General features: G+C 42.7%; 4 protein-coding genes across 8 annotated transcripts in view; 2 read left to right on the top strand and 2 right to left on the bottom strand.

Moving 5' to 3' along the window:
• LOC311261171 (GTPase IMAP family member 8-like) overlaps positions 1-3,242 on the top strand; it is a 4,793-nt gene extending 1,551 nt beyond the window's left edge. Inside the window, exon 3 of one of the 2 annotated variants that reach the window (XM_084359620.1) lies at positions 637-3,242. In XM_084359620.1, coding sequence (XP_084215746.1) covers positions 637-2,750 — 2,114 coding nt within the window. In that variant the 3' untranslated portion in view covers positions 2,751-3,242. Of the gene's footprint in view, positions 1-84 lie in introns of both variants that reach the window. The other variant, XM_084359619.1, reaches the window with a different exon arrangement.
• Positions 3,243-5,089: 1,847 nt separating this feature from the next.
• Positions 5,090-15,635, bottom strand: LOC311260680 (uncharacterized protein). The gene is made up of 3 exons (XM_084358825.1): positions 15,303-15,635; positions 14,612-15,124; positions 5,090-10,174 (listed from the first exon to the last, which is right to left on the bottom strand). Exons 1-3 carry the CDS (start codon positions 15,490-15,492, stop codon positions 8,823-8,825), a joined length of 2,055 nt encoding a protein of 684 aa, XP_084214951.1. The 5' UTR covers positions 15,493-15,635; the 3' UTR covers positions 5,090-8,822.
• Positions 12,098-18,893, top strand: part of dglucy (D-glutamate cyclase) — a 21,219-nt gene continuing 14,423 nt past the window's right edge. For 3 of the 4 annotated variants that reach the window (XM_084358828.1, XM_084358826.1, XM_084358827.1), the window contains exon 1: positions 12,098-12,478. The gene's annotated coding sequence lies outside the window, so the exon portion shown is untranslated. The remainder of the gene's footprint in view (positions 12,479-18,893) is intronic. The other variant, XM_084358830.1, reaches the window with a different exon arrangement.
• The window catches only part of LOC311261222 (uncharacterized protein), a 2,631-nt gene continuing 358 nt past the window's right edge, over positions 16,621-18,893 (bottom strand). The window contains exon 2 of the mRNA XM_084359711.1: positions 16,621-18,742. Coding sequence (XP_084215837.1) covers positions 17,544-18,742 — 1,199 coding nt within the window. The 3' untranslated portion in view covers positions 16,621-17,543. The remainder of the gene's footprint in view (positions 18,743-18,893) is intronic.

Here is an 18,893-nt window from a genome sequence, read left to right as displayed (position 1 = left end):
GAGGGATCTCCATGTCAGCCAAGTGTTACGATTTCAGTCTCACAGTGTTTGTCTCATTTTATCTTCCTCTCTGTCGTATTACAGCATCTGGATTCAGGATTGTGCTGCTGGGAAAAAGTGAGGACAAACAGACAAGATTTGGGAACTTCATCATCAGGGACCAAGCTTTTTATAACCAAAACATTTCCCCAACTAAGATCATGTCTGGAGAGTGGAGAGGTCAACCATTAACAGTGGTGAAAACTCCAAACATCTTCAGTCTGTCTGTGGAAGCTGTCAGAGAAAAGATGAAGACCTGTGTGCGTCTTTGTTCTCCTGGACCAAATGTTCTCCTGCTGTTAGTGAAACCTTCTGATTTCACAGAGAAAAACAGACAAACACTGAAGTTCATCCTGAGTTTGTTTGGTCAAGATGCTTTAAAACACTCGATGGTCATTGTGACGCATGAGGGGAATGAAATGACTCTCTCTGTTAATGAGCTCCTTAAAGACTGTGGAGGAAGACACTACAACATGTCTGAATACAACCACTGGTCATTAATGCGGAAGATTGAGAAGATTGTCCATGAAAACAGAGGAGCCTTCCTCACCTTCAGTGAAGAGACCATCAGACCAAAGTCTGAAGACATCAGAGCAGCTTTAAACCTGGTTCTGTGTGGGAGGAGAGGAGCAGGGAAGACTTCAGCAGCTGAGGCCATTTTAGGTCCTTCAGTCTCCAACTCATCAGAGTGTGTTCAGAGTCAGGGAGAGGTGTGTGGACGTTGGGTTTCCCTGGTGGAGCTGCCTGCCTTGTGTGGAAAACCTCAGGAGGAAGTGATGGAGGAATCACTCAGGTGTATCTCCCGCTGTGATCCTGAGGGTGTCCATGCCTTCATCCTGGTCCTACCTGTGGGTCCCCTCACTGATGAAGACAAGTTAGAGTTAAAGACCATCCAGAACACATTCAGCTCTCGAGCCAACGACTTCACCATGATTCTGTTCACTGTGGAGTCAGATCCTACAGCTCCAGCTGTTGTTAACTTTGTAAAGGAAAAGGAGGACATTCAGGAGCTCGTTCAGAGCTGTGGAGGAAGATATGTTGTTCTCAACATCAACAACAAGCAGCAGATCTCTGAGATGTTGGATTCTGTTGAAAAGATGAGAGCTGAAGGATCCAAAAGTTTCACAAAGGACATGTTCACTAAAGCTCTAATCGAGAAGGTTGTAAAGCAGCAGAACACGAATGCAGAACTTAAAGCTGAGCTGCAGGATGTGAAAAGGAAGACTGAAGATGGAGGTGATGATGAGCATCAGGGCAGAGAGTGTCTCAGGATGGTGCTGATTGGGCGGACTGGCAGTGGGAAGAGCGCAACTGGAAATACAATTCTGGGCAAAGAACATTTTACATCTAAAACTTGTGCAAGTTCTGTGACCAGGTTCTGTGAGAAAGCATCAGGAGAGATTGATGGACGACCTGTCGTTGTTGTCGACACCCCCGGCTTGTTTGATACGACTCTGTCCAATGATGATGTTCAACAGGAACTTCTAAAATGCATCAGCATGTTGTCTCCTGGACCTCATGTCTTCTTACTGGTGCTGCAGATCGGTCGGTATACACAGGAGGAGAAAGACTCTGTGGAACTGATCAAGAAATGCTTCGGCAAGAATTCGGGAGATTTCATCATCGTTGTCTTCACCAGAGGAGATGAACTGAAAAAACGAACAATCGAGAGTTATGTAGAAGACGACCGGGACGGCTTTCTGACAAAACTGATAAATGACTGTGGCGGAAGGTACCAGGTCTTCAATAATGAGGATCAGACGGACCGCACACAAGTCAGAGAGTTGATGACAAAGTCAAACAAAATGTTGAGGGAAAATGGCGGCAGCTGCTACACCTCAGAGATGTTCCAGGAGGCCGAGGCAGCGATACAGAAGGAAGTGGAGAAGATCCTGAAGGAGAAAGAAGAAGAAATGGAGAGACAGAAGGAAGAACTTCAAAGAAAACATGAAGAGGAAATTAAAGCGATGAAGAGAAGGATGGAAGAACAGACAGCAGAAATTAAACGTGAGAGAAAACTGAGAGCTGAACATCTTCAAGAAATGGAGGAAAACATCAACAGGGAGCGAGAGATGAGAAGGAAAGAACAGGAAATGAGAGAAGAAGACAGAAAGAAGAAAAGGCAAGAAGAACAAGAGTGGGAACAGAGCAGAGAAGAGATGAGGAAGCAACGAGCAGACTGGGAGAAGGAAAGAAAAGAATGGTGGGAGAAACGATGTCAAGATAATGAACAGAAACGACAGGAGAGGGAATTAAAAATTAAGAAGCTCCAAGAAGAGTTTGACCAGGAAAGAGAAAAATATGAAAGCAAAAGAAAAGAAGAAGATCGAATCAGAAGAGAGCAGGAGGAGAGGGAGCGCAAAGAGTTAGAGGAAAAGTATAAAACAGAAATAGAGGAAATGAAGAAGAAGTTTGAAGAGGAGGCCAGAAAACAAGCTGAAGAATTCAATGAGTTCAGAAAGAGATACACCAAAGACTTCACAGCTCTGGTAGAGAAACACATGGAGGAAATCCAGGAAATGAAGCAAAAACATGAGAGACAAATGACAGAGACAGAAAGGACTCATGCTAAAGAGTACAGTCTGTTACAAGACCTCTCAGGAGACAAAGAAAAACATCTGAAAGAACAACTGGAGGAGCTGAAGAACAAACATGAACAAGAAACAAATCAACTAAAACAGAAATACAAAGACAAATGTGTCATCCTCTGATCTCCACGCTGACTGAACTTTACCATCACAGGTGACGCGGCCGTTAAACTCTGACTGTTTACAGATATTTTGATTTACCATGTCACGTCAACGAACAGTGTTTTTGCTAGACCACAGAGGTGGTTCAGTCTGGATGCTTTTGACGGAGGGACAATGATTACGAAATATATAAGAGCTCTGCTATTAGCGTATTGTATTAATAATCAAATGTGTAATGATTGTTGCCATGATCACAATGAAACTATAATTAAGTTATAAAAATGAGAAACAGTTCAATCAGACCAAAGTAATATACAAGCTGAAGTGGGGTTAAGGTCGAGATTTTTCGATCGCAGAATGGACTTCAAGAGGTTCACAGTTGGATCCAAGCGTAATAGAGCACAAGGAGGATTAACCATTTTTACCAACCAGCCGTGGATTATAATTTGGACATTGGAGTTCTTTTATTCACTCTGCTGGCAGGAAGTTTGGACTTTGAGGAAATTTGGGGACCTCGGGCGGGGTCATGAATTGCCTCAAGGACTTGGACTTTCAGTAGGGAAAGGCATACCATGACCCTCTCGATCTCTACTACATTTAAGTATTTTAACCAGCCTCAGCTCCTTTAGATGAATTTTTATTACATACTGAATTGTGATCAGATCAATAGGTATTCTTGATAATGCTTGATAGTAATTGAGATAAGTTTGTAATAAACCTTCAACTATAGTTAAAGTAGAAGTTGTGGAGACTGATTTTATGTCTCCTTGATGGAAGTAAAAAGTAGGTGATGAGTGTGCAAAATATCTTAAAGGTTCGTAAAGGTTACTCTAGCCTAACAAATTTAAACAGTCATTTAGGGTTTACCAAAAAAATTCAACAGTTCATTTAGAGGAGAGCTGTCGTTAACAGACTTGGCTGGTGGCCGTATCTGATTCAAGGGCTATTCATGTCAGGTGCCAAGCCAGAGGATGCAGAGTAGACGTTCGGACATAGGCAGTGAGAAGCTAGGTGAGTCTCCTACCAGCTTAAGCAGTCCCTATCTAAATCCCATTTTAGAGTAACACCTTGTAGGTTTAGGGACCTATCCCTTTATAATGGAGAGCTGGTCCAGTACCTCCTGGTCAGGGGTATACTCGGGATCTAACAATTGGTGCCCAGCGTGAGGCGTGCCGCTGTTCGTGTGAGACGAGAGGCGTGCAGCAGAAAGGACATCTGCCCAACGCCAGTGAAGAGAGATCCACCGAAGCAAGGGGGAGCTCCAGGCGACCAGCCAGAGTCAGCTGAGTCACCAGACCTGCAGGGGATTGCAGGAAGCGAGTGGAGTAGCTGATGCCAGTCGAAGGACACAGGGCCAAGTCTAGCCGACAGCGCAGATTAGCCCAGCAGTCTGCCAATGATCCCTGACTCAATGCGCAACGAGAGGCTTTGAGAGGCAGACGACTCGAGACGACATGGCTGAAAGGAATCAGCCACCTGTGACAGTGGGAACAGCGGTCTCTGATTCAGCCGAGGAGGAGATCGAGGAACCTGCAGAGATCGAGGAACCTGAAGCATCAAGAGCAATCCACAGGTTCCCATGCAGTATCATCCTGAGAGAAGATGGGGTCGATACCTGGGATCCAGCAGAAACAAACTTATTTATGAGTTATAATCCAGGCAAAGAATACTACACTCTCAAAGATGAAGTGACTCGCTACATGCAGCAGAGAGAAATCGTCTTCGTCAGGATCGAGAAGTGGGACGAGACGCCCAACGGAGTTGCTGGTCCAGTACCTCATGGACAGGGGTATACTCGGGATCCAACAAAAAAAAAAAAAAAAAAAATAAAATAAAATATATATATATATATATATATACATACATATATACACATATACATATATAATGTAAATAGTTACAATAAGCATTCAGTTTTATTTCTACATCATCTGTGTTGTCGGGAAAACCACCAACAGTGCTCCGCTGTAGTCAGTTCAGTTTGTCATTTGGTAACAAAAGTCCATTCGTCCTGTACTTACTTTCTGTCTCGCTGTCTGACTTTTTAATTCTTACACATGCTCCTAATTTTACAGTTAGCGCACATCATTTTAGTCGCAAATGCAAATGTTAAATTGTCGCACTGTTGAGCTCTGAGTAATCATTGTCTTTAAGTTTATGACTGCATTTCATGATTATTTTGAACAGCGGCGTGTGAGTGCCTGTTGTAGCAAAGCAATTTTTCTTTATTCATATTTTTTATATCTATATATGTGAAGGGACATTTTGAGCATATACATTATGATTACATCCCTGGGTCAGTTAAGTAAAGGTATTGATTGACTGACAGAATCTTCACTTTGATAAATAAAATAATCAAATCTTGTTCAACTCAAGTTGTCTGTACTTGAATATTAAGTTTATTAAAACACAGGTCTGATATCAGAGAAGATAAAAACATTAGATTCACCCAGCTTCGTACAGGATGTCACACGTCATACACAATCTCATATCATCATGGCACCAGACGTGACTCAGAAAATGTGTGTTACTCAAGAGCATCTTAGCCTGACTACCATACACACTCCCAGCATAAAACATGCAGAGTGTGACAGGCTCTTTAACTTCTCGGGTCAACTACGTCAATGCATAAATTCAAACAATATTGTAAGACAGATTTTAACAAGTTATCTTGGCCATCTCAGGACAATCAATACATAAGTACATAGAGGTCTTCAGAGGTCCAACCCAACCTGAACCAGGAGATGCATTTCTTTACTAATGGACAGAAAAAAGAGAGGCCAATGCTCCTGTTTTATATGCGCATGGAGGATTATCGAGACAGAAAAAGGACCACTAATGTATGGTGACAAATAAGTAGGTGTTATACGGTAAATCAGGACCAAGTTGGATCCATAATTCTCAGTTCTGCATGGGTCCAGTCCCAGCTTTCAAATAATCAACAGGTCCGGGTCAGTTCAGGGTAAAACATTTCTTGGTATTTTTGGATTGACACGATTTTTCGGACCAGTGAAGACCTTTAAAGTGCGGTACTTAAATACTAGTGGTTACAATGCAAATACACTTGTTCAATACTTCCACTGATCAAACTAACAGTATCAAATTGTACCTTCACTTTACAACATTAAAACACCTCGTGCCTGCTATTTACACTGTAAAAACAACTATTTTCACTACGAGTACTAGTTTTACATCATCACATTTACAAAGATTTGTGGTTAAAATAAATACATGAGTTAAAAAAAACACCACTTTGTGAGCTCTGATCCTTGTGACATGAATCAGAGTGCGCACTCAGGACTTTAGTAGCACTTTGTTGTTATTGCTTGCAGTTAATGAAATCCTCCAATCCAATAATCTGGGAACACCAGTCTAAAGACCTGGCATTAAAAAATATATATTCTAATTGTTAAAATTCTTTGACCGAAACTAGAAGTGCATCATCTAAAGTTTGTGTTGAGTTGCATGAAAAATATGATCACACTGATGCAATTGGAAAATAAATAAAAATGTAAAATTACTTTTTAAAACATAAATGACAGAAAGCACAATCTCATTTACCGCTGAGAAAGAACATTTACAACAGGTCAAACATTTGTAGAAACTATGAACCAGTGTCTGCTGGTGAATCCAACATGCCATGTTATTTTACACTAGTAGGCTTCTTCTCTGACTTTCTGGATTTAACATCTTAATATTATTCAACCATGTTGTTTCCAGATTAACCACACAGGCCTAATGCAGAAGATATTAGAGTATTTATCACGGCTGTAGACATACAACATATAAATTACAACAAACTAGAGCACGAATATCAACAACATACATTAAAGGTGCCAATTTATGAGTTAAATTCAATAAACCTGCTTTATAGTAGGTTATAAATAATTTAAATAAATACATTTTTAACACACTTTTCACTCTCAACTTGTCTCAGCAGCTTGGTCAGTGCCCTTAAGCTTCAAACTATGAGGCTCTACCTAAACCTCTAGTTGTGTACCTGAAGGGCTCCGCGGTGCGTTATACACAACGTTCGGTAACACTTCCAGAAAAAGGCTCTGCAGTCAAGTTAGCAAGGATTGATAATACAAAACGTCCAGTTACACTCTGAAAATAAAGTGTGCTCACCAACAGTTAGAATAGTACGACTTATAATGACATTTCGAATGTTGCTAATGTTGGTTAATGATCATGGTTTGGTTAAGCTTAGGCAAAAAAAAGTCCTTAGTTAATGACCCTCTTTATACCACTGCAATAGACTGGTGCTTCAAGCAGTGATGCTTCAGAGGAACCTACAGCATCAGACTTTGAAGCATTCGGCCACTGACCAAGCTGTTGATGTGTTGGGAGCGAGCACAGCCTGATTATTTTTATGGTTTAGAGGGGTTGCCAATATTGCTAAGTACACCCTCACTGACACAAATTGGATGGAGAGAACATTATAGAAACTCTCAGGATGACAAATACAAGTCAATGGGAATTATTGCACAGCTGTCGTATTAAGCTGCATAAGATTTAGCCAGGTGTACCTCATAAACTGGCAACTGAGTGACAGCAAAAGAAAACACAGGCGTGTTTAACTGAAAAAACAAACTGTTCAAACCGTCACGTTTACTTTAACCACTCACCCTCAATGGCACCAGCTCCAGTTAGATGTTAGATGTCCTCCTGCACCTTAAAGTTGCCGTTCGCCCAGTCTTTCCCATTAAAATCATTGTCCAGCAAGTTGTAGATATTCATTCTGCCTCTTTCATGAGAGGAGCTCAGTCTTCTGATAAAGTGCATTGCTACCATTGGAATATAAATTAAATGGCCATGGAAAATTAAATTATTATACATAAATATAGCTCCATCAAGGCGATTGCTTGAGCTTTTTTTAAATGTCTAAAGTAGAAATGTAGAGTGAAGATCCTCCACGCAATGCAGCCCGTGCAGCAGTCCATCGGCCTTACTGGGATCCAGTCCCGGGTGAGTCTCGCAGTGGGTCCAGCCCAGACATCTGAGCAGAGCTTTCCATCAGCTCCCTGGCGTTGTCCTGCCATTGCTGTGCCTCAGGTCCAAATCCATCCTGGCCGTTAGCTTGTTGTAGCAGTCCTGAAGGGCTGTCAAGCTAACTGTTGAGTTTGCTGTAGCAAGTAGCTATTCACTGCTGTGTATTTTTTGGCAAAATGGAAGCTATCCCTTTATTCACAAGTATGATTCAAGTGAATAATCTGGTGATAAATTAGTGCAATGTTCTTCTGGGAAATCTTGGGTCCTGGCATTCATATGGATGCTGCTTTACATGAGCCATCCATCCAAACACCTCTGCTGTCCGAGCAACCCCCCTCATGGCAAAGGCGTTCCTCGGACAATACAGAATATGGGAAAGTGCTCAAGGTATCCACCTGGCCAAATCCCACCTGTCGGATGTTGCAGAACAAGTCCAATCCAGGGAGGCCCTACCTCGCAAGCTGGAGGACTCAGAGGATCTATCCATGGAGGGCATCCTTAAATAGCAGCTACTTTGCTCAGATGAGGGCTTGAAAATTGTTTCTATTTTTTCATTCTTACTTTATCGACGGTGATATGTTGTGGTTTCTTTCTTGTGACAAATGTACTTATTGTAAGTCTCTTTGGACAAAAGTGTCTGCTGAATGCCCTGAATGTAAATGTAAATCCTTTGAGAGGCCAGGATCAATTCATGGAGGGCATGCCCATGGAAAGGTTTTTGAGAGGGCCCTTGGAGGGTATGATGCCCTCCTTTGAGTCCTGCAACTTGCATGACAAGGCCTCCCCAGACTGGACTTGGTCCAGCACATCCAACAGTTGCTTGATTAGATTGGGATCTTGGGGAATTTGAGGCCAGGTCAACACCTTGAGCCCACCGTCACACTGTTAGGGTCATTCCAGAGCAGTTTTGGTTGTGTCGCAGGGCGCATTGTTGTGGTAGGCCACTGCCACAGGGGATGCCGTGAGGGAGCTGTACTTGTGTGTAGCAGTGTCTTGGTAGGTGGTGTGTGTCAAGGGTTAGTGGGTTCTCTGAGTTCTCATGTGTTTTGTCCATGAAACACTAGATCTGAATCATCTCTCACATATTTTGCAAAAACACAGCTACTTTCCTGCATGTGTTCTCATATGTCTTGCCAAATGAGACGAATCATAGAATCTTTTCCCGCAGGTTTTGCAAAGGTAGGGCTTCTCACCTGTGTGGGTTCTTCTCATGTGGACTGTTAAGTCACCACTAAACCTGAAATCTTTCCCACAAGTTTTGCATGTAAACGGCTTCTCACCTGTGTGGACTCTCATGTGGACTTTCAATTTTGCCAATTCAATGAATCTTTCCCCGCAAACCTTGCAAAGGTGTGGCTTCTCGCCTGTGTGGATTCTCATGTGGACATTCAATCTTGACATTTCGATGAAACTTTTCCCACAGGTCTTGCAAACGTACGGCCTCTCACCTGTGTGGGTTCTTAAGTGTACTTGCAATTTTGACATGTCAATGAATCTTTTCCCACATGTCTTGCAAACGTACGGCCTCTCACCTGTATGGGTTCTTCTCATGTGGACTTTCAAGGCACTGCTGAATGTAAAATCTCTCCCACAGGTTTTGCAAGAATATGGCTTCTCACCTGTGTGGATTCTAATATGGGCGCTCAACACCTTTGCATGGCTGAAAGTTTTACCACAGGTGTCGCAGGAGTACTGCCTCTCACCTGAATGGGTCCTTGCATGATTTTTCATATCTGATGCCTGACTGAATCTTTTCCCACATATGTTGCAGGGGTACGGCTTCTCACCTGTGTGGGTTCTCATGTGGACTTTCAAGCCACTGCTAAATCTGAAATCTTCCCTACATATTTCACAAGAATACGGCTTCTCCCCAGTGTGGATTCTTATATGGGCGGTCAATATCGATGTCTGACTGAATCTTTTTCCACAGGTGTTGCAAGAATACGGCTTCTCACCCGTGTGGCTCCTCAGGTGCGTATTCAATTTGGACTTATACTTAAAAGCCTTTCCACATATGCCACATATGACAGACTTTTTAACTGGGTGAGTATCATAGTTCATCTCTGACAATTTAGAGTTGTTTGCATCATCACTGAGACTTTTGCTTCTGTGGTGCTCTGCATCTCCAGCTGATCCTGGATCTCCATGTCCGCCTCCTTTCTGATCTTGGCTCTCAGCTACATGACAGTTGTTAGAGAGGAGCTGGTGGTCACTTTCTGGTTCTGCTTCAGTGTAGTCGCTTGCCTCATAAGTTGGAGTCAACATAAAGGTCTCCGACTCAACCTTCAGTACAAGCTGCTCTCCCTCCCGACTGGTGCAGAGTTCCTCCTGTTCCTCTTTAATCTCTGGAGGCTCTGGGTCCTCTTGGTCCAGACTGGAGTTCCTCTCCTGGTCACAGAGCTGCTGGTCAGCCAGAACCTCCTCCTCCTTACAGACATGTTGCTGTGGGAGCTCTGAAGGGACAGAGAGCAAAAGTAATAAGATATTACTGTGATGTAACAAGATCCCATGTCTTGGTGTATTAGTGAGTGCTATATAAGCGTGCACGAGTGCTGAAATGCTCGAATAAATCTGTGCCATGAACACTTTCAGTAGGATATCAGTTCATTTACCATCAGTATACTCCATAGCACACTTTAAATACATTATATACACAGTATATATTAATTATACTTAAGTCAAGTATATTTAAGTTCAGTTAAATAAATTAAGTTACTTTCCAATGCAAAATGCACTAAAAAATACTTGTCAATGTAATTACATTTTCAACAGACTGTACTATCTCTAAATAAATACAAAGTTTACCAACATGCTCCTTTTACTAATATGAACAATACAACTTTGACCACATCTTAAAGCAATTTAACACAATACACTTCATAGAAATACATTACAGGAACATCTGCTTCACTAACGAAGAGACCGAACAGTTTTAAAAACTTTACTGAAAACTCAACTTGTTCTCATTCAGAAGAAAAATGCTAACTAAATCCCAGCGAGCACTGTTAAAAAATACTCCGTCAGAGCAGTCGGATTAGTTTTTTGTTGTAACAAGTATCGTAACACGTTAGTTCTGCAATTGAAGTAATCTGTTATTTACACACAAGCCACAAAAACATAAATAAAAACAGAAAATAAGACCTGATAAAAAAGTGTATGAAGAAACAATAAACAAAAAAAGGGTAAAAGTGATAGAAGAAGGAGAGAAAGTAGACGTGTGTTTTGAGAAGTGATTTAAAAGAGGATACTGAGTTTGCCAACGTAAGATCCTCAGGTAGGAAGTTTCACAGCTGTGGGACTCTAATGATAAACACCTTTTCTTTTTGTGATGAGGCGGTAGGAGCAGTTAGGAGGGTCCCGTCTGAGGACGCAGGCAGCGGCACAAGTAAATCTATGATGTACGCAGGAGCAAGACCATGTAGGGCTTGAAAAGTAATTAGTAAAATTTTAAAATCAATTCTATATTTAACAGGTAGCAGGTAGCAGGTAGCAGGTAACAGGCAGCCAGCGTGGGGTTGCAAGGATGGGAGGTCTGGCAGCTGAGTTCTGAACGAGCTGGAGGCAGGTGACGGGCTTTTGGCTGAGCCCTGTATACAGGGAGTTACAATAATCCAGGCATGACGAAATGAACGCATTAATGAGTTTTTCAAGGTCGGCTCGAGACAGAAAGTTTGAGAAAGCATGACTGTACCATCTTGATCAAAGATCACACCCAAATTACGGGTGGGCTGCTCGACGTTGGAGGACAGGTTCAGGGTTGGGATGATAAAAGGATCTCATGAGTGCAATGCAGACCGAGTTTGCTCTTATTGTAGGATTAGCAGAGCAGCTGGGTCTGTAGGTGTCACGGTTTAATGACCCTGATGCTGGTGTGTTCAGCAGGACCAGAGAGAGATTCTGGAGCTGAGTAGTGCTGAGGTGGATATCAGTCAGAGTTAAAAGCAATATGCTGAATGAAGTTATATCGGGGTGCAGGTCATGTCTGGTCCAGAACCTGTCAAAGTGGCTAATAAAACCCGGCCCAGTGGCAGTGACTACAAGGACGGCTGAAATGTTCAGGGCTTTTAGAAACACAGGTAAAGGGACCGGATGCAGGTCCTGCCGGGCTCTGAACTGTGACTGACAGAGACTCTGGTTGATTGTGGAGTTTAAATGATTGTTTATCCATGACGTCATTGTTAACCACGTGAGTAATTAGAGCGCGAGCTGATGGATGAAGGTCTGTGAGCACAGGTGACAGGTCCGTGAAAGCACCTGTCCGTCCTGTGTTGGATGGCAGTGTAGCTGATGTGCAGCCACTTAGCGAGGGCAGCACGAGGGACAGCAGAGGTGATTGAACACCTGGGCGCGAGGCAGAGGGACATCCCCCCTGGAGCTGACGTCATCACTAGCCACAGTACTGAGCAGGTGAGTCGATGGCTGCGGATACAGCAGGTGGGGAACGTTGTCGGCCACGTTTTTCACGGGACTCCGGGGCCTTTCCCGTCGTGTTGGAGCGGACCGAGCATTTAACAGCTAGCTCAGTTAGCTCTCAAAGAGGTTTTAGACCGGTACCGGGTACCGGGTCGTCATCCCCGTCCGGCGAGAACAGGGAGCCCCGGGAGGGACTCTATTTCCCGGACACGCTGGAGGGAACGTCCGGAGGCAGCACAGCTAGCCGGGAGAGGAGTCAGGACCGCCGGGAGAGGACATCATCCAGGAGGCTCTCGATGGAAAAGAGTTCTGATCCAAGAACGGATGGTTCGGATTCTGTTTGGGTAAGTCCATCAACGCAATCAGCTCAATCTCATGTAGTGCAAATCAAGCTAAATGCTGTCTTTTCCTTTATTATTGTCGGCACAAAAGTAAAATAAATCCCTGGAGCCTTTGCACCGTCTCTGGAAGTAATCTTGTAACGTAACGAGTTACTTTTAAAGTGACGTTACTCAGCGCAGTGAGGGAACGGTGAGTAACTGCCATAAGGAGAGGGCGCCTCACTAACACAGTAACGACGTTACACGGAGGTACTGGACCCGAACTGACAGAATATTTAGTTTCTCCTTTCCTCTAAAATACTCTGTATCTATGTAGTACTTACTAAATACTTAGTGGAGTATTTATACTTCTTTCATCTAAAATTCCCAGTTGACGCTCCTTTGTTCTGCTGCAGGATCCGGTCAGTCCAGAGGACTGTCAGTACCTGTCAGGTGTCAGGCTGTTGTTCAGTGTCGTTAAACAGTGCGGTGGTACTGACCTATCCTGTGTAACTGGACCTGTGGTTTCCAGCAGATCTCCAGCAGTCTGCGCTGCCGGTCGATCTCCTCCTCGTACTGGACGATAGTTGCTTTAAACACCCTGAATATTTCTTCAGCAGCAGCAGTTAGTCGCTCGCTGACAAACTCTCTCAGACTCTCAGCTGAACTCATTGTTGTTTCCTCACACATTCAGTCATTAGCTGCATCGGCTCTGACTGCAGGAGCGTCTTCACTGCATCATCACACTCAGGCAGCTAATGCTACTAGCGCCTGGACTGTTTACTTCCGCCGGGTGTCACGCTGTTAACATCCGACAGCGGAAGTGCGGCGGCTTTTCGTTCCGCTTTTCGTTGTTGGTATAAAAACAATTAGATTATATTTATTTCGTGCAATTACAAGTACTTTAGCTTCTATGGTGAAATACTTGATTGTATGTGTTATTTGTTTTTTCCCCCAATGAAGTTAATGAATAAAGTTAATGTCAGTTGTACATTTACTCTGCTTGGTTCTTTTGTAAACGATGACTTTGACTGTTTGACTAAAAGACTAACCAATATTTAACACAAAAATATTTATTTAAAAGAAAAACACAAATAACTGATACATGAGACCAATTCACTATATTTTAGTCAGGATTTTCACAAACGTGCAAGTCAGCATGAAGACATTGAAACAGTTATTAAACATTAACACAATGATAGTGCCCCAATTTGAACATGAGAGCTGGACCCATCTTATCTTCACCACAGTTGGTTGACATCTGTGAACAATCACTGTGGTACAGTTAGATTATGATTGTTTCAGAGAAACATTGTTGCTAACAGCGACATGAGTAATAGAAGTGCAGCTAAACTTGATGGTTCTCCATTACAGGAACACACTGTGACCTCTTCTCAACAGGAAGTAATTTACATTCAGTTACAGATGTAGCTGCTGCAAAAGTAGATTTCATTCAGCAGGTGAACACTTCCTGGAGTTTCAGCTCGTTGTTTCTCCTGTTTATTTTTCATCCTCTGGGGATTTTTTCACTTCTTGTGTGTTCTGACCATGAAACATTGTGACTGAATCACCTCAGGCTACTCGTCTGTATGAGTTCTCACGTCTTGTTAAATGTGACGGATCTTTTCCTGCTGGTTTTGCAAAGTTACAGCTTCGTGTGTACTCTCATGTGCTTCTTCAAAGCACCACTGAATCTAAAATCTTTCCCACATGTGTTGCAGGAATACGGCCTCTCACCTGTGTGGATTCTCATGTGCGTTTTCAATTTTGGCATTTCAATGAATCTTTTCCCGCAGGTGATGCAGAGGTACGGCTTCTCACCTGTGTGAGTTCTCACGTGGACTTTCAAGACGTTGCTGAATCTGAAATTTTTGCCACATGTTTCACAAGAATACGGCTTCTCCCCTGTGTGGGTTCTTATGTGGGCGTTCAATATCGATATCTGACTAAATCTTTTTCCACAGGTATTGCAAGTAAATGGCTTCTCACCTGTGTGAGTTCTCATATGGATTTTCAAGACGTTGCTGAATTTGAAATTTTTGCCACATGTTTCACAAGAATACGGCTTCTCCCCTGTGTGGGTTCTTATGTGGGCGGTCAATATCGATGTCTGACTAAATCTTTTTCCACAGGTGTTGCAAGTAAATGGCTTCTCACCTGTGTGGGTTCTTTGGTGTCTTTTCAATTTGGACTTGTACTGAAAAGTCTTTCCACATGTGTCACAGGTGCAAGACTTTTTATCTTGGTGAGCAAGATGGTAAATCTCTGAGTTTGAGTTTTTGTCATTATCACTGAGACTTTTGCTTCCGTGACGTCTTTCCTTTTGTTCTGGCTCTGCATCTCCAGCTGATCCTGGATCTCCATGTCCGCCTCCTTTCTGATCTTGGCTCTCAGCTACATGAGAGTTGTTAGAGAGGAGCTGGTGGTCACTTTCTGGTTCTGCTTCACTGCGGTCACTTTCCTCATAAGTTGGAGTCAACATGACGGTATCCGTCTCCACCTTCAGTACAAGCTGCTCTCCCTCCCGACTGGTGCAGAGTTCCTCCTGTTCCTCTTTAATCTCTGGAGGCTCTGGGTCCTCTTGGTCCAGACTGGAGTTCCTCTCCTGGTCACAGAGCTGCTGGTCAGCCAGAACCTCCTCCTCCTTACAGACATGTTGCTGTGGGAGCTCTGCAGGGACAGAGAGCAAAGGTTATAAGATATTACTGTGATGGTAAAGAAATAAATAGACACGTGAAAAGATTAGTACCAGTTAACATTAAAGTGAGTGGGATTATATGTAAATCAAATGCTCTGTTTTCTACGATCTCTGTTGTTCAGTGTCGTTAAACAGTGCGGTGGTACTGACCTATCCTGTGTAACTGGACCTGTGGTTTCCAGCAGATCTCCAGCAGTCTGCGCTGCCGGTCGATCTCCTCCTCGTACTGGACGATAGTTGCTTTAAACACCCTGAATATTTCTTCAGCAGCAGCAGTTAGTCGCTCGCTGACAAACTCTCTCAGACTCTCAGCTGAACTCATTGTTGTTTCCTCACACATTCAGTCATTAGCTGCATCGGCTCTGACTGCAGGAGCGTCTTCACTGCATCATCACACTCAGGCAGCTAATGCTACTAGCGCCTGGACTGTTTACTTCCGCCGGGTGTCACGCTGTTAACATCCGACAGCGGAAGTGCGGCGGCTTTTCGTTCCGCTTCCGACTGAAGACATTTTATTCAAATCTTTCAAATATATCTGACTACAGCTGCAAACTTAACACTCAAAAACTATACATTGGTAAAAACTATTAGATTATTCAGACATTTAAAATTTACGGCGTATTTTTATGTAATTACTCTTTGGTTATCCTTCATTTCCTTACATTTTCTTTGTTGTGCAATTTAATTTATTTACTACATTTTTAGATTCTATTGTGTTGTTATACTGAAGTTGCGCAGCCTTTATGGTGAAAAACTCTTGAACATGTTTGCTGTGCTGCTTGTGTTATATGTATGAAAGGAGAAGGAAAGTTGTCAGTTTAATATCAGCTGCAGGAAAGTCCAGCTACTCTGCCTCAGTCCAAAGTAAATGTTGTGCTCTTTTCTAAACTATTAACTACTTTGAACTAACAGCTGACTCTTTGTTCCATACATGGAAACTTTTGGGAAAAAACCCATTAAAAATATTTATCATATTTATAAGAAATGAAAATAAGTGACACATGAGACCAATTTATTTATTATTTTAGTCAGTATTTTCAGTAATATGAGCAAGTCAGTATAAAGACATTGTTAAACAGTTTTTATGATGGTCACTAAGTTGAATATGAGAGCTGGACCCAACCTAACTTCACCACAGTCAGTCTTGAACATCTGTGGACAGTCACTGTGATGCAGTTAGATTATGATCTAACTATATTATTAAATACCGTTAGTAGCAAAAATACAGTTAATAACATTTAAAGTTTAAATTTAACAAGAGGAGCAGCAGAAGACTGAGAGACGCCACAGAGGTCGGTGTATTTACCTGCAACACTACAGCTCGAAAAAGGCCCAAAACAGACATTACCAGAGCTGCCGAGGAGGCAACCAATCAGAGGCAGGTAGGGCAGGTCTTGCTGATCCAAATTTTATTGCGAGTAAATACAAAATGTATTGTGAACGACCACAAAACATATCACGAACAACACAAAGTAGTCCTAAAAACTATTCTCATCATGACCCTTTATGGGCTCCGTACTCCAACAAGTTTGGTGTGTGGCAGCCTGATACATCTTCCTCCTCTTCGCCACAAAGCTTCTTGTTGACAGTAATTATCACTCCATGTTATTAACATTAAAATCTTCATTCTGCTCTTTTATCTCCTCAAACTTGATATCTCTAGCTGTCCACATCACGACGGCTGCAGTCGTTTTGTCAGTGACGATAACCACAAGAGAATAAAAACAATGTTTGTTCTTTGTTTGGTTGAACAGAAACTTTATTATAATTTCATAAGATATTGTGTCCCAATAGACAATGAGCCTTGATATAAACTTAAATACACACATTAGAAAAGAGAATAGTCTGGAAACACAAATATATTTCCCCACTCGTTACTTTTATTCGGCCCTGGAAACACATGAAGGAGTTTTCCTTCTCTTGTCGAGGTGCCTCTCAGAGCTACTTCACCTCCGTGTCTCCTTTGAGAGAGTATTACATGAACTGAGGATCACACAGTATAACTTAAGATAACATAGTGAAGGTAGTTTGTTTTTATATTCCAATACCCAACTGATTCCTTACATATGTAGATGGGTGATGCGAAGCCTTATTTGCACACAGTACATCTCGTGGGTCTGGTGAATACTTCCTGTTCAGGGTGAAAGTTTTCACAGCAGCGTTTTCACTTTCTCCTCAATCGAGCTCCAATAAATGCTTCAGCTGCAGACGTCCAAGTCTCCTGAACCTTTTCTGGTAACCAGTTCTCAAGCATGCCTTCTTGTTCGGATGGATTCTGCTGTGTATATTGATCATTTTTGATTTGAGTAAAAGTTGTGCAGTCATGTGTGGCTCCTCACTTCTGAGTACTTGTTTGTTTTCAACACGAAATACTAGAATTGAATCAAGAGGCTACTTGTCTGTATGCGTTCTCATATGTTTTGTCAAATTAGATGGAAAAGAGTAGGTTTTCCCGCAGGTCAAGCAAACGTACGGCCTCTCATCTGTGTGGGTTTTCATGTGGCTTGCTACGTGACTGCGATGCCTGAAACCTTTCCCACATGTTCTGCAGGTAAATGGCCTCTCACCTGTGTGGATCCTAATGTGGACTGGTAATTCCCAACTTGAGACGAAACCTTTCCCACATGTTTTGCAAGTAAACGGTTTTTCATTCATGTGAATTATCTCATGCTTTTTCATATTTGACATGACAGTGAATCTTTTACCGCAGGTCTTGCAAATGTACGGCCTCTCACCTGTGTGGGTTCTCATGTGGACTTTTAAGTAGCCCTGATCACTGAAAGCGTTTCCACATGTTTTGCAGGTAAATGGCTTCTCACCTGTGTGGGTTCTCATGTGGGATATTACCTGACTGCGACTCCTCAAACTTTTCCCACAAATGTGGCAAGAAAATGGCTTCTCACCTGTGTGGATTCTCATGTGCTTTTTAAATTTTGTCCTATCAATGAATCTTTTCCCGCAGGTGTTGCAGAAGCACGGCTTCTCACCTGTGTGAGTTCTCATGTGGACTTTTAAACATTGATGACTACTGAACTCTTTCCCACATGTTTTGCAAGTAAATGGCTTCTCACCTGTGTGGGTTCTTTGGTGTCTGTACAAGCTGGACTTGTACTGAAAAGTCTTTCCACATGTGTCACAGGTGAAAGACTTTTTATCTTGGTGAGCAAGATGGTAAATCTCTGAGTTTGAGTTTTTGTCATTATCACTGAGACTTTTGCTTCCGTGACGTCTTTCCTTTTGTTCTGGCTCTGCATCTCCAGTTGATCCTGGATCTCCATGTCCGCCTCCTTTCTGATCTTGGCTCTCAGCTACATGAGAGTTGTTAGAGAGGAGCTGGTGGTCACTTTCTGGTTCTGGTTCTGGTTCACTGCGGTCACTTTCCTCATAAGTTGGAGTCAACATGACGGTATCCGTCTCCACCTTCAGTACAAGCTGCTCTCCCTCCCGACTGGTGCAGAGTTCCTCCTGTTCCTCTTTAATCTCTGGAGGCTCTGGGTCCTCTTGGTCCAGACTGGAGTTCCTCTCCTGGTCACAGAGCTGCTGGTCAGCCAGAACCTCCTCCTCCTTACAGACATGTTGCTGTGGGAGCTCTGCAGGGACAGAGAGCAAAGGTTATAAGATATTACTGTGATGGTAAAGAAATAAATAGACACGTGAAAAGATTAGTACCAGTTAACATTAAAGTGAGTGGGATTATATGTAAATCAAATGCTCTGTTTTCTACGATCTCTGTTGTTCAGT

This window comes from Pagrus pagrus, assembly GCF_965226575.1.
Source record: "Pagrus pagrus genome assembly, chromosome: 8".
NCBI classification, from domain to species: domain Eukaryota; kingdom Metazoa; phylum Chordata; class Actinopteri; order Spariformes; family Sparidae; genus Pagrus; species Pagrus pagrus.
Note: the sequence above shows the minus strand (reverse complement) of the source record. Positions and strands in the feature narration are given on the sequence as shown.